Source organism: Phymastichus coffea, unplaced genomic scaffold (genome assembly GCF_024137745.1).
Source record: "Phymastichus coffea isolate CEN01 unplaced genomic scaffold, Cenicafe_Pcof_1.1 PCOF00113, whole genome shotgun sequence".
Taxonomy (NCBI): domain Eukaryota; kingdom Metazoa; phylum Arthropoda; class Insecta; order Hymenoptera; family Eulophidae; genus Phymastichus; species Phymastichus coffea.
The window spans coordinates 301,375-326,898 of NW_026706924.1; the positions used below are offsets into that span (position 1 = coordinate 301,375).

The 25,524-nt window shown below is 36.4% G+C and overlaps 1 protein-coding gene across 10 annotated transcripts in view; it reads left to right on the forward strand.

The window, feature by feature from the left end:
• LOC131670674 (synaptotagmin-7) overlaps nt 1-25,524 on the forward strand; it is a 154,004-nt gene that overhangs the window by 113,873 nt on the left and 14,607 nt on the right. For 6 of the 10 annotated variants that reach the window (XM_058946459.1, XM_058946461.1, XM_058946458.1 and 3 more), the window contains 2 exons: nt 23,272-23,455; nt 25,085-25,225. In XM_058946459.1, the coding sequence (XP_058802442.1) occupies nt 23,272-23,455; nt 25,085-25,225 (325 nt within the window). Of the gene's footprint in view, nt 1-5,386; nt 5,607-17,394; nt 17,490-21,357; nt 21,370-23,271; nt 23,456-25,084; nt 25,226-25,524 lie in introns of those variants that run through there. The other 4 variants (XM_058946464.1, XM_058946468.1, XM_058946466.1 and 1 more) reach the window with 4 other exon arrangements.

A 25,524-nucleotide genomic window follows, 5' to 3' on the forward strand; every position in this document is an offset into this window, starting at 1 on the left:
TATTAATTTTTAAAACACTAATAATGCATTCGTCTGTGTTTTTATTTCCATCTTCTTCTCTATTTATTCACCGAAAGAACATGTTACTTTTACATTTTTCAGCAAGCTTTAAGAATAGCAGAAACTTTTTCAATCTTGTTGTGAACGCGAATCCAAATTTTGATCACACCTACTTTTTCCACGTGTTTTATGCTCCGTAGCCTTTTTGAATTTCAAACATAAAAGCCTACAACTGGCACGTCCGGCGGGAAAGATTTTACCCCTCGTATAAAATAAAATTGAGAGGAAAATTGCCACATGGAAAACGTGAGAAAAATGTCGTACGTTTATTGCTCTCCACCACTCTAAAACTTTTTCGTGTATTCTTTAGAAATGAGAAAATTTAATGAGCTAATATCGTAAAATACCAGAAATAATAATACGGATTATTGTATATACAATTAGGTTTAGCACTTGGGTTTTTATTTTTGACTTTCACTCATATTCTTCGTTCAGTAAAAAAAATTTGATAAAAAGTTCACCTGAATAAATTTTGCACTTTACTTGCGTCTATTACTGCGTATATATACTAAATGTAAATTTCTTAATTATCTGTAAACTTATTCTTATCAAGTGAAAATCACGGCTCATTATCGTGCTCATTTTAATTATAATTTCATGCATGCTTGCTCTGCATAATCTATATATTGCTTGATAATTCATGGCATATATTATATTATGTATTTTCAAAGAAAACGAGAAACAAAAGTTCACAGAATGGTAAGAATGCATTTCTATGCCTGCTAGAACTGAAAGAGCAGTATAAAGTACGAACTACTGTGTCGACACGTGGTTTTGAAAGAGGGTTAAACAAGTGGAGGGCGAGAACGGGTAGAACGACTTCCGATGCGTTTGAAATTTTTTCGCGAAGTACTCCACGGCGACCCAGATAACTCTCTCTCTCTCTCTCTCCCTCTCTCTCTTGCCTGCCTCGAGAAGCCCTGGCATTTGGAAATGAAAAGGCAAAGACGAGCACAGATTCCCTTGTGTCGCATTGTAGTCGTCGCAATCGCGCGACCGATCATTGATCGTACTTGCATTTTTTCCTTTTTCTATCGTTTTTTATTCTCTCATCCTCACTCTCTCGTTTAATTACGTTTCTCTCTTTTTTTACGTGCAGCAAACAAGAATGGCTTTCGAGGCGCTCTCAATGGGCTTTAAATTGGAATCGGCTGCAAGCACAACTACGCTTCGTTTTCTTTCAAATACGTATGGCTCGATTAAAGGCTGGACTGTGATTTCGTTAGTTCTTTTTTTTCTCGTTGTTTGAATGTAAATTTTTTCGAAGGGTTATTCGTGTGTACGCGCTGATGACTTGTACATGGCTTCGGGAATTTACGTCGTTGTATAAAATGCTGAATTCGCATGCTGCCCTGTATCAACTCATGCAGAAAATTTTTTGTCGAGCTTTTTCTGCATCCACACTTTTGTACAGAAAAAAATTACTTGCTAAAAATGAAAATTTGTTACTCTCTGGTAATTAAAAGAAATAAAAATGTCTAGCTTTTTCTAATACTGCATGTCAGGTTTTTTCAGCAGCGTAAAACCTCATTAAAAAACATTCGACTTTTTCTCTCGTAAATTTTTCAACCGGATACACATGCGCCTGTTATCTTTAACATGAATTTTCATTTTCGAGCCAACGACATCACTGGTTTATTTTTCCTTTTTCTGACTAGCAACGACATGCAATGTCGATGAATCTTGCTGATTAACCAACGTTCTAGCCTCTCGACACAGATTAATGCGTCGGTTATTACGATATGCGGCTAACGGGAAAATAATACCTGCATATAGTCACTTCTCTCGATCGCTGCGTCGTCTATGCCGTTGTAATTTTCCAATTTCCAAGGAGTTTGGCTTTCTACATCAAACTGCATACATAATTCTCTTTATTTCCTTACATAGTGCAGTGACATTTATCATGTTTAACCACTATTTATTCTACTAAAATTTATTTGTCTGGTGATTTACTGTTTTTAATACCAGCCGTTATCTTCTATCATTTTTCATTTTTTTTTGTACATGATAAAGGCATATGTTTTAATTACATATACTTTTAAATAGCACACGATAAATATACACTTATATTATTTTCTTGAAAATTGAACGTTTCATCGTAATGCAAATAACATTTTTCCTCACTTCTGTTTATATTAAACAGAGCATTAAAAAAAATATTTGTAACTCTATTTTTGACTATATATTATAATTACTTTAATAAGTAAGAAAATAAATTTAAGTATGTTTAGACAAAAAAAATATTCTGTTCTCAAGTCGAAGCAATGAAATAAAATAGAGAAATTTATAAAGAAAATAGCTAGCTATGGATCAGTGGTAGAGAGAGAAAATCGGATAAATTGGAAAAGTCAGCACGGATGTCGGCATAGATACGAAAATTTAAAACACGATATTAAATCGATCACTATTCCAGATAATACAACATAAAACTACTTTACATTATATTATGACATAAAATTCAACTCTTTCTTATGTTCGCGTTACAAATGAGCATAGAAAAGGAAAAATATTAATTTTCCTAATTAATGTTTAATTTTCAATTCACATCTGATTGTAGCCGCATTTTTCTACTTCAGGAAAGCATTGCAATGTAGTATAAATACTGCAAATACATAGTGTCTGTACGTATATAACTTGTTGTATCATCAACATAATATATTATATCATATCACTAGATTTCAGGCGATGTAATATAATGTACCCATATTTTCATGGGATATCTAATCGAAAACTAGTGGGTCCGTACTATTATTACATTTTCGAGATTCAATAATAAATCTCTGGTAATATTTCTGAGTTTTGCAATACCATATCGATGTTTTTACTTGTTGATATCTCTTCAGATGTATTCATCCTGTTACGTAACAACTAGCGGAGTTCAATTTATGTGTAGAACTTTTTTCGAGTGTGCAGATTTCAAAACAATCAACTTATTATGAACAACTGGCTCCTCATTATTATCGCTATCAATCACGGCTTATTAAAATTTCCTCGACTGTTACTGTTTACCTAGTAGTCATGAACTATATTCATATAGCTATGTGGCAACGCGACGGAGGAAAAAAATTTTGTTTACTGACCCTCAAAAATAAGCCGCGACACGCAACGGGCATTCAATCTTGATTGATTTAAAAAGTAAACCCTCGATAAGAAGAAAAAATATCCTTAATCTCTCAATCTCTCCCTTCTCGACTATACCCCTTTTATCTTTATTTATAGTCATATAATTTGAATGGTTTGCGCGAATATAATGGTCGAGATTAAATTATTGTAAATTAATGATCTGTAAAAATTATTTAAAAAATGAAGGTATGATGGTGCGACAAAAGGGGCTATTATTTTTTAGAGTCCTTATATTCTTTGTGATATTCTCGCATGAAATATGCAGCCCTCTCCATAGTTTTCGAGAAAACACACTTTGGAAGGATTTCAAGTGCAATAAAATATTAATTAGAGTAGTAAAATCGAAAAATAAACTTGATTACTCCAAGTATTCGGCGTTTTAACTTTCTCAATACATTATCTTTTTTTTGCTTAATTGGATTAATAGAAAGTTGGCAAACACCGTTTTACTTTCAGAAAAAAAATTGAACGTAAAATGATCAAGATTTATGTATGTAGAAGTAAAATTTCTCAAACCAATATCACAACAAAAATTGTATTTCTTTGATGTCATTGAGCAATAGCAAATAGCATAAAAATGTTAACATAAGATTGTCGTATAGAGAAAATTCGAATTACATGGTAACAAAAATTCATTCGTCTTATCAAGAACGATAAAGATTCTCAGCTCCATAATTTTAGTCTAGAGTAATTTCAGAAATTTTTAGTCTGAAGAGTATATGTCGGAAGAGAGCTATGACGAAATTTCTCTTTAAAATTAATGACCTCATTCACTCACTCTCTCTCTCTCTCCCTCTCTCTCTCTCTCTCAGTGGAATGTAACGTAATTACAATGAATCTCGAACCATCAACAACTGTAACCAAAAGTCATCTGACGCCTTCTCCGCAGAAAAAAATTCACTATTATGCTAAAGGGAAACGACACCACCTTGTCATTACTTACGACGCCTTTGGTGTACACGATTTATGCGCGTGTGGTCCGTAAATAATATGAAAAGTACACGAGAGAGCAGCGATGCACACGGTAAGCAAATAAGCGCGAAAATTAGAACTGTTCGCGCTCGCGTGCAGTCTTTTAAATAATTCACTATACACACATCCTCTCTCCAGGTTTTTCAAGGCGTTATTTTAAACGAGATATGAGATTTGATGGCTGCGGGTGGGCTGCAGACTCTCATTTACACGGTTGTTGTTTTCATCTAATTTCGAAAAGATGATTTATTCGTCTTTCGTAATTGAGTGATTTATGAACCGTAGGCATGCGCGTGTACTTATTTTTTTTTTGTAAATTATGTGCACTAACGGAAAACTGAGGCGCTGATCATGTTCGAAATTCGTGCCGACTTACAATTCATTTCGATTACACCGTCAACAACAAGAGAGGGAATTTAACGACACAACTATCGCGACGTCATTAAATTCACGATTGTCGTAATTGTCGATAGTTTCCTAACAGCCAAAAATTTTCGCAGTAAGCTCAGTTTATTAAAACTGTAATCCAGATATATATCAAAAAACTATTTACGCGACCTTAGTTTAATTTGCATTTTCTAATGCGCTTGATTAAAATTAGGCATTATATTAGAAAACCCTTTCTCGAGGTTCGGCGTATTTTTAGTTTTTAATCAACGTTGAATAAAGTAACACGTCGCTAGGAAATACTGTGCATTTTATTCTTTAAATTTTTTATCGATTTCCTTGCAATATATTTCTCTTTATTCATTACGATAACGATACACATCAATGGTCCTTCATTAATCACGAGAAGAAAGAAAAGTGAAACACAGAAAAAAGTCATCGAAAAAAGCTTTAAGTTGCAGATAATGAGTCTAATCGAATTATTTGCCAAAAACTTTCTTGACAATCAATCGTCAACCTTACCTCAAAAAAGAAAATCTTTAAGAAAAGTGATTCATACGCACACAGAGCGAGGTGTGTTATCAATAAAGTAAGCTGCAGCTTAGACGATTATCGGAGTTCAGGTGATGAACGCCGGCGATTGCTCAGCGTTCTTTGGAGGCTGGGGAGAGAGCTTTTTCAAGATGGCGTCGCGTATACGTGAGAAGCAAAGCCAGTGAGACGCACACGTGCGCGCGAACGAAACACACAGTGAGAGAGAGAGAGAGAGAGAGAGAGACAGATAGAGAGCTGGTGGTGGGAAGGGAGCGCCGGCCAGATATCTCAGTCAGTAGCGCGACTCCGCTCGGGTCAGACGCGTAACAGGACGTTTTATACGTTCGTAGAGAGCATCTTTTTGAAAAGTTGTTCGGTTTGTCTGTGCTGTAAGTGCATGTAAATGCTTTGGACTACTACTGCTGTTGCACATCGGTGGTTAAGCGATTATCACAATGGTGATAGGCTGGAAGATCGATTAAGGCATGGGTTCTACTGCTAATGAGGTTTAATTAGTTTCTATCGCCACTGTATGATGGATTGACTTTTTTTATGGAGTTTTCTGTGCGAATTGCGTATTAATTAGCGTGTGGTACATGTAAACTGTTTGCCGAGTGATATTGTTTGCAGAAAGTGGAGAAAGGACTCATACGGATTTTGTAACTACTGAATTTTTTTCTCAGGTTGTATAAGATGAAATTTGTAAAATATTATCAGGGAATTTTAGCGAGTTTTTGAAGGGAATTGAAAAAATGAATTTAAAAGTTTTAGTACTGACAAGAGAGTGTACAAAATGGATAAAATAACTTCTAAGAAATTTTATTTAAATAATCAAGATAAATAAATGTTAGAAAGGTTCGAGCAATTATTAGAAAGATTGGTAGCTTGTTTAGAATTAAAAATCTGGTTTTTGCCACTTTCTCTTACTGGAAAAGAAAGAAAAATTTCGCGGATGATTTTAACAGTACCGTGAATTTTAATAATATAAGCTATTTTTCGTGAATATTCCAACCGTCTCTTAATTAAAAATGGAGGGAAAAAGTCTTGGATAAAATTGACACTGCATTATATTAAACATGTGTAGCATAAAAATAATGCAGTTCAGTCGCGAAGTACTCGATAGTTTATTACGTTCAAGAATGTTTTTGCATTTTGATAAATGCTCGCTATCACTAGCTCGGAAATTGAAATTGATATGCAAAGCAAAACGCTCGTTTCATAATTTGCTTCTGGAGTTTCGAAAATTAAATATAAATGATGCTGCTTTTGTATGCGCATGTAGGCGCGTGTATACCAGCTACTGGCAGTTGTGAAAGTTCTGTACTAAAAATCGGCCCGTCTTTGTTTTATAAAAAAAATCAATGAGCTTGCAAATGTAGATTAATTGAAGTAAAACTATCAAGTGGAGCGCATATAGCCATACTTTTGTTCTCGAAAAAAAGGCAAAGTTTTATTATAACTTTTCATGTTTCACATCAGACTGCGCGACGATATGATGATATAAAAGAACATTATTTCTATTTCTGCTCAACGATACAAAAGAAAACTTTCATCGTTCCTGCGGACTACGAATTCGTATATCCATTAGTAGTATATTCCATCATTAACTATAAGAAATATAACACAATACATTTTAAATGTGATCGATTGATGAGAATCCAATACTACTCCGAGTGTCGAGAGCTCGCGTTTACTACAAAAATAAATCGTTCATTCTTGCTAAAGTGGGAAAGTCTATTAGAAAATCGCAATTCCAATAAGTCGCATTAATTTATTGGATTTCTTCGCATCTGTCAGATATCGCAAACTACGTTGCAAAAACTTTTTCAACTCCCACCGAGAAAGCTAGAAAGAAGGAAAACCATTCACGCATCAATGTAAAGCTTGTAGGCATGGATATTTTCACGTATACATTGGCCGAATTTTACGAGGAGTAAAAATGTCAGTCAAGGTAACAACAAAAACAAGTATCGTACGTGGTCGAATTATGTTCAGACTTGGTTCTCCTTTTTTTCTGGTGATTTTATTTTGTTTCGAACGTTTGCGGTTTTATTACGATTTCTAGTTTGTTCATTGTCTTCATGAACATTAAAACTTTACTGAGTGGACTCGTGTATCTCATTTGCTAATGAGTGCTCCTTTTGTTACAATTCAAACCTATGATAGAGTTTCGTATTATCAATATGTCCAAGGGAGAATCAATTATTCTAGTCCGTACTCGAAGTTTTTACGACGGCGCTAAGATTTTTAAGCACCGATTGTTTGATATTATAAAAGTCTTCGAAACTTTATAACTCAAAATAAAATTTTTGTTTTTTTAATAAATACCATGCAACTCCTGAAGAGTGACATTGCAAAGTGCATGGTATTGTTATTACCGTAATATAATGCACATTAATCCACATCAAAATTAGTCAGCTGCCAAAAAGCTATCAGATTGGCTGTAGACGCATGCACATCCATAAATCCTCGCACGTTCTTTAAATGTACATATATCGTCGATTTAATCAAATCTCTATTTATAAGTGTGAATATAATCAATACGTTGTGTAATCGATAACCAGTAGTACACCATCTGCACATGTGCAAGCTGTTAGTTTAATTGGAAATGCCGTGATTGAAAATTGAACTGTCAGCGAGAAGAGAAATAAAAATTCATAGGTTTTTCACGAGTGACGCAGCATGTATGAAGTTACTAATTTTAACTTTTATACCGAAAAATTGAGACGCGAACGATACGAATAAAATAAAAGTGAACGATGATTTCGGAGAACGAAGCAAATTGAATAAGCAAAATGGACAGAACAAGTTTTCTGGTATTACGTCTCAAAATATTATCAATTTCAGCAATAGATCAGAGCGAAGTTAATCCGAAAACAGAAAACAGTGTTTATAGCCTGCAAATAATGGACCGAACCAAGAGTGATCCGATCTCCTCCATCCGACCTACATTTTGTTTCCTCCGCGTGTGAAAATGATCGAATCGATTTGGTTAAAAGCATCCGGCGTGCAAGAGAGAATAGACAAGAGATTTCATTCACCGCTGGCTTCGCGAAAATTTCGCGCAGTGGAGAAAATGTAGACTCCTCTTTGCGTTTAATAGTCCACCCAACTCATTAGCTAGAATTCCATTAAAACTTATAATCATGTTATGGAATCCGCGGCAGCAGCAGGGACGTTTCATTACAACAATGAACGTTCTTTTATGCGAATTATCTCCACGAATTATGCCACAAAAAGTTTTGCGGCTTGAAGTACGATGATATTTTTGCGCGCACTAGCTATTCTGAGTGTTTTTATTTGTGAGCGCGTAGATAAGCCTAGATAGAAGATTGAACATTACTGCAACATTGCGAAAAAATTTTGTTTGACACTTGTAAGATTGACGATATAATCGAAGATTGTCTCACGCGATTAATCGAATATTCATGAATTTCTTAACTACATTAACAACACATTTAGTATTACCTAGTTTATCTCATACTATTGATCAATGCGTATCCCGAGAATGCACAAAACTACAGTGGTAGTACCGAAATTGCTATCCGCAAACGAAGCGAAGCACAAAGTGTACGCCGACTAATTGGCAAGGATAATTGTCTTTTCATGCAAGTCAATGAAATATATCTATAAATCATATTATTTTTAATTAAGAGCCTTATGAAAAAAATGAAATATGGCAACAAAGCCTATAATAGTTAATAAAATTAGCGTCCGCTCCGAAACAGCCTCGACACACTAGTCCCGTTGTACCTAATCGGCGCTTATAGAGTAAGCGTTGCGTATTCGAGCAATTCAATTTCTAATTGTTCCTTGTCGCTATGAATATGCAGATGCATCCTCCTAGATGATAAGAAAAAAAACAAGGCTATCGCGCACGAGGCAACAGGTTATTTCGATGTAAATGAAGCGTCCGCGTCATTGCTACTTTGTTTAAGAGAAGACGTTCTTTCTTCCATGTTTCTCGATGAAAAATTTAATTTAATTCCTTGAAAGTTCAATATGCGCTACCGCAGCGTGCTGTCAAATGTTCCCTTGGTTTAGGATTTCAGGTGTAACGTAACAAATCATCAATGATTTCACGTGGCGCGTAAGGTCAGATAAGTAGTATGAATCTTGCGATGGTCGGAGTACGAGGGTCGTTTGAAAAGTCCGTGTAAAGTCAGAGAGATGGCGCTACTAGTGCGTATCAAAGTTATTTTCAGTTAGTGGCATATCTTGGAAGAGCATACACCAAGTTTCAGCCAGATCGGCCAATTACTTTGCGTTTTACATTCGTTTCAATCAAAGAAATCAAGTGGTTGTAAAAAAATGGACGAAAAAGAATTTCGTGTATTGATTAAACATTACTTTTTCAAAGGCAAAACGCCTCAGGAGATTAAACAGAAGCTTGATAAATATTATGGTGATTGTGCACCTTCGATTAGAATGGTTTATAAGTGGTTTCAAAATTTTCGGAGTGGCCACAAAAGAGTAGCACAAAAGACGCTGAACGTTCTGGACGCCCTGTTGAGGTTACCACTTCAGAAATCATTGATAAAATCCATGATATGGTGATGGCTGACAGAAGAGTGAAGGTGCGTGAGATTGCTAGTACTGTAGGCATCTCGAGCAAACGGGTACATAATATTTTGCACCAACATTTGGACATGAAAAAGCTATCCGTTATATGGGTGCCGCGATTGCTCACGATTGACCAAAAACGAGATCGTGTGAAGTGTTGCAAGAATGGTTTTCAGCTGTTCCAGCAAATCCGCAAGACTTTAAGCGTCGTTTCATCACTGTAGATGAAACATAGATACATCACTACACTCCTGAGACCAAAGAACAGTCTAAACAATGGGTTACCAAGGGGAAATCTGCTCCGAAAAAAGCGAAGACAATTCCTTCGGCCGGGAAGGTTATGGCGACTGTCTTTTGGGATTCTCAAGGAATAATCTTCATCGACTATCTGGAAAAGGGTAAAACCATTACAGGCGAATATTATTCATCGTTATTGGATCGTTTGAAAACCGAGTTGCTAGAGAAACGTCCACGATTGGCCCACAAAAAAGTCCTCTTCCACCACGACAATGCGCGAGCTCACGCCTCAGCAGTTGTGGCCGCAAAGCTGATGGAGATACAGTTCCAACTCGTTTCACATCCCCCCTATTCTCCAGACTTGGCTCCGTCGGACTACTATTTGTTCCCTAATATGAAAAAATGGCTGGCGGTGAAAAGATTTTATTCAAACGAGGAGGTGATTGCAGAAACGAATGACTATTTTACAGACTTGGACAAATCCTATTATTTGGAAGGGATTAACAAACTAGAGCAGCGTTGGATGAAGCGTATAAGCCTAAAAGGAGACTATGTTGAAAAATAAAAAAGATTTATTAAAAAAAATTAAGCAGTTTTTATTTTTGCACGGACTTTTCAAACGACCCTCGTATATACTAAACTGCTAATCCCGGAAATTTCCCAAAGGAGTGAAGCGCACACGTGTAAGCGCGCGTGCATCTGCGCGCGGATTGAAAGCCGTACCCTCGCGAATTCGTGAAACCGAGCGTATAAAAGTGCTCGCAATCCAAGGCTACTAAGGACTCGAGCTGCTCGTGTATGCGGCTGTGTCGGGACCTGTTGCTCTTCTGTCAGTCCTGCCGCGGCTGTATACGAGAGAGCAAAGCATTCTGAAAGCTACGTAATTAGCAACGAATTTTTACTGTTGGCTGGACGCGCGCAATCAAAGATTTTGTTTTCTTTTGATTTACGATGCTTCTAGACATTGGTCTCTTTTCTACAAGTGGCAGTATTGAAAGCTTTTACTATTACTTCTTGATATTAACAATGCGGTAAGATCGAATTACAGAACATTATGCGATGTGGTATCTGATATGGTTTCTTGTGATGCAAATCAAATTGAAATTTTACGTATTCTGTAATTTGATATGAACAATTCATATAAATTCAAATATCAAATTCTCATGGTGCTTGCAATTTTACAAAAATCTATAGTTTATGAATAGAATAAAAGTGTATTTTCCACACTTTAGCACTTTTTCAGCAACTATTCTCTCTCCCTCTCTCTCCCTCTCTCGATCTATCTCTCGTCGTTGACTTTTTGAAAACTCTGAATACACCCTTCAGAAGCTCGTTCATTGATTTCCCAGTTCAGAGAGAAAGAAAAAGCGGTGCGCATCGTATCCTCATAAACCCTCGCGCGAGTGATAGCCCGTGGCCATTAGAGCATCGCATCTCAAAGGCGCTTCCGTCGACTTTCATCCGTCCTCTCGCAAAAAAAAAAAGAAAAAAAGAATCATGCCAGGGTACAGAAGAGGAATATTTTCGCGAAACACTGCGTAGAAAAAAAAGATAAGAAAGGAGGTTACTTCCCTTTGTAGCGAACAATGACTGTGAAAAAGTGCGATATCGTTTGATCGTTTCTCACGATTAAGAGAATTCATATTTTGCAGCAAGTGTGTAATTAGATTTTTTAAATTAAAAATATGTTTGCCTTGCACATCTGCGTTTTCTCCTCATCGCGTCCTTATAACGCTTTTTCATGAAAGGTGGGGGGGGGGGGGGGGGCGAGAACAGAACTATTTGTATCTGTTACACGAGAGTTTCTATAATAAGCTTCAACAATAAACCGCCTACTCGTCTATACAATGTTGCGCCAACTAGACGAGGCGCAGGATCGACATCTCCTCTATGTACTCCGCTGTGCCCGTACACGTAAGTGTAATAGTCAGTTGCGCGTAGGACTCAGACTCGACGGTTTGTTCTTATACGATTTTAGTGTTGTGCCCATGGATCTTACGAGAAGCATCGTTTATTGTACCAATTTCCTCATGTAAGTTTATTACTTTGTTTATTTTTTTATTTACAGTATCCGAAAATTAGACAAAGTTTAAGAATTCTTCATTCTTTCTTTACAACTTAGACTGTCTAATAATAAAACATCATCACCGTTGTAAATGACAATATAACATTTTTAATGATGTTTCTATCCGAAACATAAATCACAGTTGAACTAATCCACTATGAATATTGTAGACTAATTTCGATCATCAAAAATTTTCTAATAAGTTGTGTCACTCCCTCCTCTTCTTGGTTTGATAAATTATACTTTGAACTTCAGCTTTGAATGCGAATATTGTACGAATTAATGAAATTGCAAGTCACTCAATTTTCAATCAATGCTTGGCGCACACCAAATCTCCAATAATTTATACTCTGAAGATAGCGCATCAATAAGCGTAAAGAAAATAAAAAAAACGTTTAATTCCTCTTGGGATTTTCTGCCGTCATTTTTTCCTCGCGGCTGTGTCACTATAGCAACGGTTTTCCCTCGCGTGTCCGCTTGCCATTAAAGCCTTGAGATTTTGCCCTGAGTATTACTGGAAGAAAAGAAAATTGAAGCGTTCTCATGTTCGTGAAACAGTAAATTAGACTAAATTTAATGAAATTGAAGGGATGGCAAGGGGGAAGTTCGTTAAAATTGTGTCAGTAATTAAAAATGGCAAAGTGATACGTGTCAACATATGAGTAGACACTTATACCCACTGCTCTTCATTATTTCAAATTGAAAGTCAAGTACTTCGTTTAATCAAGAGCCATCGTAATTATTATTAACGTGAAAAACTTCAATCAACGTAGCTCTTAGAAGGAAAATTAATATCCGCCAGAGCACAGAGAAAAGAAACTCGTCTCGTTCACGAAACATTTTCTCGGCTCACTTGCGTTTATTTTATTCGCTTTTAACGTATTGAAAAGGCTATAGTGAATGAAAAAAATGGCGTTTGATGCAAATATATCAGAGAATTTGGTGTGTGATTAATAAAACAAAATATAAGTTGTTGATTATGCAATCACGAAAAAAAATCGAATCTAAACGCAGATAATAAAGGCAAACGTTGCGGAAAAGAAAGATTGCATTGAGAGTAACTTGTTTTACTATTAGCTCTCGACTTTGCACACTTTATTAAACATTCTGCTTGTCTGTCGAACATTATAAACGCCACTCGATTAAATTTCTTCAACGACGACGAAGCTACTGCCGCGCAAGCGTAAATAACAGCTCGTAAAACGAAGGAAAGGAAAAGTGGCCAGTAGTGAGTGGCAGTAGCTTGACGAGCAAGGGGAAAAGTGAGAGTGAGGAATGCACTTTTGCTAACTAGTGAAGAGATATATATTTATTGACCAGACAAGCGAGATAGAGATTGAAAGTTAACAATTAACCGAGTAAAAATAGGAGTCGGGTCACTAATTGTTTCGATTTAATTATTTGAGTACCTCTCTTCACGTTATATACGCGCTTTTAATTTTTGTTTGTCTCAAGTTACGGCATTTTATTTGTAATTTTATTTGAAAAATTCTTTTGAGTGCTGAATTTTCGAAGACTATACAGTTAAAATATGCTAACATCAGAAGTTTAAATTCCCGTTTTTATGATTTATTTGGATGAATGCATGTTCTCGAGCAAGGCCATTAATGAAAATAACGGCCTCTGAAAAAGTACGACAATGTGAAATTGTTCAATCTCCAAATGAAGCATCTTTCGTTCAGCATTGAAATCGGTGGCAACGCGGCTATTTTTGCACTTGTCAAACGTTTCATCAAAATGTACAATTATTTGTGATCAATCAAATTATTTATGTAGAAGTTATATATTTCAGCGAAATTCCAATTCCCGTAAAATCTAAAAGCAGTTTGAAACAGTTTCCTAGAATCGCTTGATGAAAGTTCAACAATTTCGCAATAATCATAAACTAACCCTTTTATAAAACATCATTTACGCAATTTGCCAATTTCTCCGAGTGCATTACTCCAATTCCAGAAATTTCGATTGATTCTCTCAATGACGTAAATTATACTGATTTCCAACATGAAAAAATAGAAGGAGGCCTGGGCTAGCGAAAGGGGAGAGAGGATGCGTAGACAAAGCCGGGAGGCTTGAATCGATCGGTCGGTAGCAGCAGCAGCGGCTGGCGCGTGGCCTTCTAACACACTGTATACGTATATCATCCCCCTCCCCTTACCTCTTCGTTCTAGCGGAGGAAGGGGAGGCGGAGGGAAAGATATGCTGACCGTGTAGCAGTTGGCTTTTGTTCGTGAAAACGGGATAATTTCAGTATGACCAGGTGCTGCCTGGCACACGTACATTCTTTCCCAGCTAATCTGACTTGTTGCACTGCTGTGACTTAATTGCGGCTTTATCCCTGCCGATTATAACTGAATTATACAGCACGCCGTCTCGGCTTTATTGCGATATCAAGTAAATTTCTTATGTGGAATGCGCGCGGCCGATAATGTGTGGTAGCAAATTACAGGCGCTTACCATGTCAAATCGATAAAAGAAATTTTTCTCCGAGACCTTTCAGAATTGTCAACACGTAAAATCTCACATTTCTCCTCGGCCGCTGAAAGCTTTACCTGCTGTCTCTCTCTCTCTCCCTCACTCGGCGCTGAGGGTGACAATGCTCGCGCTTCAATATTTCACTCGGAGAAGGTGCTGCTGTTCGTATTGTCGATTTGAGCTTGGAAAAGTTCCACCTTGATGTATTTGACGGTTCGCTCACGAGTAGTATGAGAGTGAGATAGAGAGAAAAGCTTGGCGAAAAGAAACTCGATGACTCATCACCGATGCTCCTTGCTCTCGTCTCATGTGTGTCTTCTGCCGGAAATATCGATTTCCTGAAAAGCTCTTACATTTCAATTTGCCTTTATGGATGGCACAAAACGCCGATTGTCCGTGTATGCAAGTAATATCGCGCGCACGATTGCAGCCAACTCGCTCTATAATTGGCGAGGTGAGGCTTTCTTTTCGGAAAATAATGGCGTGAGCAATAAATCGGCTAAGTTTTTCAATGTGATGCTGCGGGCTAGCTTTGCGCCTCGTAAATCAGACCAAAAAAATCGACATACCCGTAAATTCGAGGCATGTATACATCAATCACTGCGACTGCTGCTACTGCATGGAAAGAAGAATTCCTTTTTCTACGGCAGCGGCAGCTAGCACTAATTAAACGCACTTTTGATTACCTTTTTGTAGCGCTTTGTCGCGAGCTGTAATTAAGCGCGTCGTCTATGTAAAACTCGCTTCGTCTGCATGTATGAGAGACCTTTTTTCAGCAGAGAATAACTGAGAATCGATTTAATGAGGTTGGCATATCATTTTTTTTTCACCTAACGGCTTTCGATTCAAAGCGCGGTGAATTGAACGTTCCGAAATGGAGCGATATTCTCTCTCTCTCTCTCTCTCTCTCTCTCTCTCTCTCTCTCTCTCTCTCGAACGCAACTGTGTGCATTCATCCGTGAATTTTCTTGTATCCGAGTTCTTAGAATGGACTAATATCTAAACAATTACAAAAGCGGATGATTCTTAACAATACCGTTTATGTCAAAGTAACTAAGAGCAAATATTTCACGTTAATATCGTTAACAGCTAAATGATCTTCATCATTTTCACATGAATGAAATGACGTGAAATCAAATTTCCATAAATCTCAGTGTAATACTATACAACGACGTTCCTTTCTCATATTTCTCCAATTTAATAGTACAAGCAGCAGCGATCCAAGATGGTTTGAAGGCGCACACATACCCTTCGTAAAATTTGCTCCAAGACACTTTCCTTACTCTCTTTCTCTCTCTCTCTCTCTCTCTCTCTCTCTCTCTTGCCTATAATTATCGTATAAATATGTAGGTGGTTTCTCTCCAAACAAAAAACAAGAAGTTTCTAGTTTGTCTGTTCGAATTCTCCATTGCTTTGCAGTGAGACTAACTCAATATTCATAGAGTTTTCTAAACTATTCTCTCTTTCTCACTATTATTTTTATCTCAATGCATGTTGCTTTGAACTCAATTGAATTATTCATGACACGCGAATACACTATATTAAGAGTATATAAATTTCAATTTCTCGAATAAAATCTAAGTGCCGATGTTTAATTTTGATCACCCAATTACGCAAGGTGTATGCCCGTGAAAGCTCAACCTTCGTAGTGTATCCCCAGAAGAAATTTTTGCTCCATCGATCGGTGTGAAATTCCGCGTGCTTTCTTTCACTTGTTTAATTGTGCGGTTAATGAAAGGAGCGAAGTCTCATCTCCCTTCTGTTTCTCTCTCTCTCTCTCTCTCTCTCTCTCTCTCTCTTTCTCTCTCTCTCTCTCTCTTAATGCTAGATCCCTCCAGTGGTTTTCGAGCAATGCACTATTTTCAGCTTTTGATGAAACTTTACCTGACATAAATTTGGAATAAATGGCAACAGTGTGATTTGATTTCACTGATGCTAGGAGTACGTAGTGCTCTCTAATTTCCAGCAATTCTCATTCTCCAAACCAAGCCAAATCGGATTTCAAAGGGGCCGCGAGCGTGCACCCCATATGTGTGTACGTGTAATTTGTTTTCAGGCTGACCAACGATTCTCGGTAAGCTTTGTTCGTATTTCAACTAAACGCTAGAGAAATAGTAATAGTTTTGCTGATTGCTCACGTGATGTTACTTAACTTTTAGTCATTGCTGCTGCTCTATTATTTCGAATCCTTGCGTGATTTTTGATAACGGTAGTAAATTGTAGATTGATCATTCAATTGACAGCATTGCCATTGCTCACAGAATACCAAGTTGCCAAGTTCCCGGGCGACACGTCGGATACAATCTGAAAATCTGCAGGATTGCTTCGCATTGTACAGCGAGGAAATAAAATGTTCTTCGATTCGATAAAACGCCGACGACTAAATACTTGGAATCCTAGCAACGATTGAGAAACTTCAATGTTTTATTGGAGTTTATATTGTACGAACGATGAATATCACAACTATAATGCCCCCTTTTGCAGGTAGACTTATTTTTGTTTTATTGGTTTTGTTGAATTTCACCGAACTTTAACGAACATTTACTATTGATAAAGTATGTAACTGTTTCAAAAATCAATTGATGGCAAACAGCCACGAAACTTGAAAAATTCTGCAGGTACAGCGATAAATCTATAAAAAAATGTAGAGTGTGAGGGAAAAGAAAAGAAAGTATATAATACCAGTAAGCCTATACGTTCAATTATCGGATTTCACCCTTGGTAAATGCGCATTTACTTCTAATATATTGGGTATCGACTTTCCTATTTTTTTTGTCGTTTGTCGTCAATTACGAAAGAGGTGCAATTAAAAATGTGAGAAGCTATTTTCCGCATCTCTGCTCTTTTGACCTGATCGTCGCAATTCGCACAGCAAAACGATAATAAGAAAGAAAAAAGCTGCGAGGGAAAAGGAGATAGAGTTTCCAACTTGTTGAGCGTTTTATCTGTAGAAAATTGCGTTTGTGTGTATACATATATAGGAAGAACTTGGCCGCGAGTACGGGCGAAACATGTGGGCCGCAGTCAGTCGCTCACTGGAAATACTGGTTGCCTTCTTCGAGTATTACAGCGTCAGGTATGTTGTTGTCATCTACGATCACAAATTAGAAAAGAGCACAAAAACTCTCTTACATTCTTTATTTTCTTCTTTATTTTATATATTTTTATAATTTTAAGCATGTTCAGCGCATTGTAGGTACATAGTATCAATTACCCTAATTCTTGCGCGCAAGAGGATTTCATGTATACGCATTTGCAATCTCCATGCAAATCGCCTCGTCTTCTACGGGCTCCGGGTAAAATTCTCTCTGCTGATGCATAGAGTCGATATTATAATTCTCCTCGGCGAGAGCTCTCTTTTGTACAAATTGCGCACCCGTTCCAACGCAAATGTATATATATTGCTGCGAATTTTATTTTCGCGTGAATTCACAACGTAATGCTTTGGAGGATAACGCATCGCGCGACATTTGTAAATGTTAATGAGCATCCCTTGCATTAGTCGAATATATAGTGACAGTTATTAGTCGAATCTCGAACGTGAACCACTGTTAATTTATCACGAAAATTCAAAGTTTCTCCATGACAACCGGATTTTGCAATGACAATAACAACTGCCCTAACTATCTATTACTTTTATCTAACTGCTAATGTGAAGAGAGAATTTCTCTCTCGTCGCAGATGCGATAGCACTTCTGTTCTTTTTCTCGGTCGATATCCGGTGCTCATTACCGCTCAGTCACCACTACCTACTTCAGGCTCGGTTGGCAATATAATCTAATGACCCATTCTCTCTCTTTCGAGCTCTCTCTCTCTCTCTCTCTCTCGTTTCTCGTGCCCATTATTCTTTCATTTTTCATTATTGTCCGTATGCTATATATTTCGCGCTCTTTTTTGCGGGCGAACCTCCATTGGTACGATTACGGCAGCAAGGCCTCGATTGTTTCTTGGCCCTCCCCTATTTTCTTTCCATTCACCGAGGACGTGCACGCACTTGCGTGTTAGTGTTATTGTATTAGAAATAGGAGAGCGATCTCGAACCTTTTCTACGCAGTGAGTAAGATGAAGCGACACGTTAACTAATTAACTTAGGTTAGCTATTACATTTTAATTCATTTGTTCATTCATTAAAAATATAAAACTTTGTTTTCCCTTCTAAAATTTTTATTTGAATTACTCAGGTGTGAAGTATACAACCAACTTCAATGAAAAGAAAAAAAAAACTGATGAAAACTTTCACGCGAAATAAATTTTGCTTTTCATCCTTCGTGCGCAGTATGTTATGCCTGCCCGCACGTTCGTTATTCTCCTTTGTCTCGAAGCGTTGTTTTCTCCGCGATGCTCATATCATCTATCTATTTTGTCAAATTCTATTTCCTTTTTGCAGCCTGTTGTCATGGTTACTTAAATGTAATAAAGATAGTAGTCGCACTTTTTGATTCACTGTTACCGCGTCAATCTAATCCATTGTTATCTATGCTCACATGTTTTAATAAGAGTGTGTGATAAGAATGAGAGAGAGAGAGAGAGAGAGAGAGAGAGAGACAGAAAGATAGAGACAGAAAGACAGAGAGACAAACAGACAGACAGACAAACAGACAGACAGGGACACACATACACACACACATACGCACCTGTTGGATTTCACGCGTGTCAGTTGTATTTTGTTTAACTTTATTAAAAGGATTGAAACTTGTATTTTTTTCACTAAAACTTGCAGAAGCTTTTCGCGTCTGACAAGGATACAAAAAGAATCACAGATTATTTTATTGCTTGTAATTTTTCGCGCTGTAGTGTAAACAAAAAAAGTGACCTTTCCACACACGTAAAGTTAAAAAATTTTGTAATTGAGAACGAATACGTCAGATAGAAATAGTCGCGTTTAAATATCGCAGTATGTGACAATGAAAAAACGATTTATTAGATACAGTTTTTTCCTTCTTTATGAGGATTTGAATTCGCAACATGTATATTTAGTGAATACGCCATTTTACGAAAGTTTCCAATTTTCTATATATATTACGCATCGATCCATTATGTATGCCTAATAAAAACACGTATGGGAGTAGGTAGTCTTCCAGAGAGAGAGAGAGAGAGAGAGAGAGAGAGAGAGAGAGAGAGAGAGAGAGAGAGAGAGAGAGAGAGAGAGAGAGAGAGAGAGAGAGAGAGAGAGAGAGAGAGAGAGAGAGAGAGAGAGAGAGAGAGAGAGAGAGGAACAATAAAGGGATAGATTCTTAAAAGCTTTGACACATTTTGCATAAAATATGTTATGGCCGCACGAGCTACAATGCAAAAAATAAATAATTACAGATTATATATTGTAATTTTTGTTATCTTGCTTTTCTGAATTTTCCTGCACCTTTTTAGCTTCGTTAGAGCAACTATTTCACGATATTCCATTCTGTAGGTTAAAAGATATGTATACATATACTTTGAAAATAAACTGCTTTTACCTTTACTTAGCACTCGACCGCCTCTTATCTAATAAAGCTTTTATGTATAAATAATCCACTACTTATTTTTCACTGTACACATAATATACTTAGTATTCGACAATAAGGACTATAAGGAATAGAAGAAAAACTTTTTTTTTCTTTTATTTCGTTTTTAGAGAATAAACTAATGTAGTACTGTTGCTTCCTCTAAAACTCTAAAAACAGACATCTAATAATAGCTAACTGTGTGCGTTTACATAAACGTCACAAGTGAAGGTTATTGTTATAGGGACTATTGTGATAGTTTAACATAATTTTCGGTAAGCGAGAGGGGGGGAGGAAATTACTTACTCTCACTGCGTGAAATTCACTTAGTCGGTAGCCATATAAAACAAAAATTCAATGTTTGCTCTGAAGCTATTAACCCTCTAGCCCGAGAGAGCTCTAGAAGAACTAGATAACATCGAAGAAACTTTAATGAAAAAAGCCAACCCCCATATGTGTATGAACATGGATGAGGGTTGGTTGTTTTGAACCTAACGATTGTACAAAAAATGTTTTTTAATGAAAAGTCTTAAAACACAATACATAGTACATATATACACACTTTACAAATTTTCTCTTTTTCATAAATGTTCTCACGCAGCAGTAGCAACAGCAGAAGCTTTGTCGCGTAGTGAACGCACGCACGGCACGGTTATATAATAGCCACACCATATATAAGCACGATTATTCTTTATTATACTTTCAGCGACACACAGAAAAACGCCTATCAATAAAATTGATATAATGTTCTACTTTTCTTTAAGCTGTCGTACTCTAACAATGATATATCTTTTTATTCTCATCGTATATTATAGTCTTGTAAGGTTAATCGACGCAGGATTCTCTTTTAGGGGTGCATTTCATCTTGATAAACGAAGAACGATACTTTCGCGGATTTAGGTCCATTCATGCTGAAGAAGAGGTATTTCAAAGTTCTCCAGTTACTTGGATAATTTTGTTACACCTTTAATCTTCTTTAGATAATTAAAAAAGCCATTCTTGCTTACAAGATCGAAATGAAAATACTTCTGTAGCGACCCCTTATCTCAGCGCCATTATTCACCGATCGAAGAAACTTGCAAAACCAGCTTGAGCTTAATGTAGAAATATATAAGTCGTCGCTGAATCCACCGTTTCTCCTCATTATAGCGTGAAAAGTTACTTAAAAACTTGAAAACACTCGCGAAAAGAGAGTATACACATTAGCCGTTAATGTAGGATATCAGGGTAAGTAAAAAATAAGAAAGAAAGACTTCGCCTCTTGAAGATACTGGAGTTTCTCGAAATGCACCCCCATCGACGCAGGAAAAAAATACTAAGTTTTTTTTTTTTTAAATCGATCGTTCGCGAATGAATAATTGAACGATTTCTGATCGTTCGTTGCTCGAGCTAACGTTGCTTCCTCCTCTTTTATGTTCCATGTGGTCCCCGCGCACATTGGGATCTCGATTCTCGACTGTGCAGAGCGCAGCTAGAGTGAGTATATATCTCGCGACGCCAAGAAACAAAAGCGGCTACTACTACAACTATTAATACATTGTTTGTTACACTTCTATTTTCTTTTTTTTGGAATTTTTTCACTCTCTCACTTCTGCGTACATATGCGCGTTTCGAGCTGCATGCCAGCTTTTTTTTCTAAGTTTCCACAGTGATACACATTTGAATGCACCTAACGGATGCTTGACAACTCTTTTTACGATCGTTATATATAGGTGTCACTGTGGGAACTGTATGTGGAGTTGGCGGCTAACGTTATTTCAATATACTATTACATTATTGTTCGTACAATTACGCTTTTAATAGCAAAAATATCAGAAAAAAGACAGAGACAAAATGTTACTCGGACGTATCTCATTAAATATTGTTGTTCTTTTTGCTTCCTTTCAACCAGTTTTTTTTTCATCTAGACTTGAAAAATCACATCTATTTTCCCTATCGACTTATGTCCTTGGATTTTTACAAGTCCCTTTTCTGCGGATACGTACGCTTACACTTGCGAGACGTTGATAGTCCTGTCGGAATTGAAAAGATTTACTAAGATACCTCTCGTTTTTCGTCTCTGTCTTCAGTTGCAGTTTCATTGCTTTTCTCATTCGCTTTTATGGGTGTTCGCAATATACTCCCATCTGACTCATATTCATGTATTGTCCTCATTTATTATTGTTAAATATTATATATTACTTGTATATTTATATACGCATTTTATTGTACTACGTTAAGTAAACGAAGAGCCGAATAAAAACTATTTAGGACAGTAACAACTGTATAAATGTTATCTCAATTTTTTTTTCGCTATTATAATCTATGATATATTTATATATTTCACACACATTGTTTAGTAAGATAATTTTACAATACTTTATACAAATACGTTTAATATACAATTTATTTTCTCTATCTAATTTTATGAATGTTTCAAAACTTTTTCGGTGATGCTAAAAAAACACAAATCCGAATACCGTCGCCTAGACGATTAGACCAAAAGACTAAAGGTTTAACTACTGTTACCATGCATCTTTTGTTTTTTTTCAGCTTTATCTGATGCTCCTCCGAAAAAGTTTCGAATGCAGAGCTTACACATAAAATTTTTTGTTGACAGACTCTAATTTTTCTTCACAAGTACGATTACTCAAAAGCACACACGCACGCAAATTCTTTACGATTATTTGAACGTTGAAAGTATGCTAAAAAATGGAAAAGGACTCTCGATGAAGGGATATTGTCCTATTTATTATTTTATGATTATGCAAGCTTATTGCTTTTCCCTTATGAAACTGGATTTTTTAATTGATTTGGGTATTTATGATTCTATCAAAAGAGATTGAAACATTATTCTCAAGAAACGGGATTTGAAAAGTATTTCAACCATCATGCGAAAGTAGATATTCAATTTTTAAAGAACATCAAATTTTCATTGGAAAGTGATAACTGTCGGCTCTTACCAATTACTCGATCAAATTAACAGCAATTCTATTTCATAGGTTATTAAGCTTTAATCATCAAGAATTCTTACTTCAATGACAATGCAAAATTAATTACAGCTTCGCGAATAGAAATTTCTATTGTGTGCGCAATATTTAGAGAACTTATTGATAATTAATAGCCTATAATTCTATCAAATAAAATCGTGAGTCTTTTTTCTATACACATAATGTATCTTAGACAGAGCACAAAGTGAAACACTCGTTCAAGATTTTTTTCACACACTTTTTACATAGGTATATCTGTAATACATTTTCATGTGAAAACAGTTAAACATACACGTATTAGATTTCGCACGAAAGAAGAGAAACAAGCACAGAGCACCAAAAACATGCAATCTGTTTACGTGAAATTTCGATGACGATTAATTGTGTATTAATTTTACAAAATTATCAGAACGACTGGGAGTCCAGGGAGCAAGTCGCCAGCGGGTGTAAGCGGTGGTCCAGGAACAGGTAGCAGTAGTGCCTCGGGCGGCAATGCCAGCTGCGCGAGCGCTGGTCCAGGGGCAGGGCCCGTCACGCCTACCGCCGGACCCCAGAACAAGCAACTGGCCAACGTGAAGGGCGAGCACCCATCGGTAAGTTCTTCTCTTGTTATTGCTGTTTTTGAGGCGCAGCCGAGTGCCATTTTTTGCGTTAAAATATCAAATTTGTAATTTGAGTAGAGTAAAGACAAGAGATAAATAAAATAATATCTTTTATTGGCTTTCAGATATCTAGTTATATTATTCGCTTATTTTCTAAGCGAAATTACAACAAAAATACAACGAAATAATAGTAAAGAAAACTCGAGATGAGAGTCATTAGAATTTTACTGCAGTGTTTTAACTTTCATATTTAATTTTGGTAAAGGAACATTGCAAACTTCTTATCAGCATCGTTATTTCGTCTCATCCGGGTATGACTGAATATTCACATTTGTACTATAGTAGCATATCTATCCAAATATTCGACTGTTATCACGCTGAAGTATATGATTCTAAAACTGCTCTTTCATATCTTGCGGGACACTTTTTGTTCGGTAAACTAAACTTTACGAGTAACTTAAATTTTCAAAATACATAGGATGTGCGTTGGATCATTATCAACTTCTTTGATCTTAAAATATTGGAAAATTTCTTTTTCATCTATTTTATAAAAAAAAAAGGAAAAAATAATATTGACCGAGAAAGAAAAGGCGAACTAAAAATACTTCACTGTCTTTCAATCAATATTCATTGTCTTTCCGCACTTTGAGTGTTTCAAACAAAAATACTTTGTTTGACTTTTAAGTAGAGCATAATTCAGACGTAAAAGTACAAAATCACATGAGTGTATAAGTATAATCCGCAGGCTTAAAAAAGGAAAGATCACACGAAATGTCACGTAATCCGGCCTGCATAAAGCGACTGGCCAACGTCGGGCAAAAAGGGGATTAATGTGGAGCGTTCATTTGCAAGGATTTTCTGAGGGTAGCTTACTTTTTTTTTGACCGACACAAAAGACTGAATTTTTTTTTACGTCGCTGGAGGGGAAACGTCTAGTGAATCGATAAGTGATTATCTCGCTTGCGAGGATAGGATTTTGAATGGTAAAAAAGAGGAATATCGAAGACAAAAGAGAAGAATGTATTAGCTTGCAAATGGAGAGAGTAATATACGTTAGCCGGAGTTAGTGAGGAATAGAAAGAACGAGCAGGAGAGAGAAATCGAACGATGATATTGATTTTATATAATCTCATCTATTTTTTTAACAATCTAGTAAATATTACAAATGTTAGTTGTTGTTTATAATTCAAAATACGTTAAAAAAATTGATCTATTATTTCTCATACTTTTTAATGAAAAAGGCAAGCTATAGAGCTTTTGTAGAATTTATAAGTAGGGATTTTTCCTATTATGTAAAGATAACAATACTGACTTTACTTCCAGTACAGAAAGACAAGTATATAGAAAGGTATGGTCGTTCCACTCCAATTACTTCTCTCCAATTACTAAGACTCATGGTGCTGTAGGTGGAAGTTCAATATTCCAGTCCATAGAAAACTTCTTAGAGAAAATAATCTATCTCTCTCTCTCTTCATCTCTCTCTTTTGCTTGCTTTTTCTCCCGCTCTGTATATTTATGCGACGCTCGACTGCGTTGCGTACAAGTTTTAAAAATAAACTTGGCGACACACATATATATCGATATAACGATTCGCGGTGCGATGGCATTTTCTCATTACAGAAGGCCTTCCTACAGAGCAGATCTATCTCGCTGGTGGACATGTACATCGACAACACAGAATCCACCGAGGATGTCGGCCAGATTCAATTCAGCCTCGAGTACGACTTTCAAAATACCACGCTTGTTTTGAAAATAATACAGGTAATGTCAAATACACGTATTTCTCATGTGCTAAGATTTATGTAATAATATTCGTCGAATGTAGGTGAAGAGTTTATTATACAATGTAGATTATTCTTGTCAGAGAGATTCCATTGAACGTGTTATACGTGTAACATCATGCTTAAAGTCCTTGGCTAGTTTAATGTGGATTACAACCATCTTCTAGTACTGCTCGTGAATTCTGATTTATGAATTTTCAAATACTTGACATATGTACGCTCTCTTTTTCTCGCAAAGAGAGAAAGTATAATCACGGATTTGCTACAGTTCATTATATT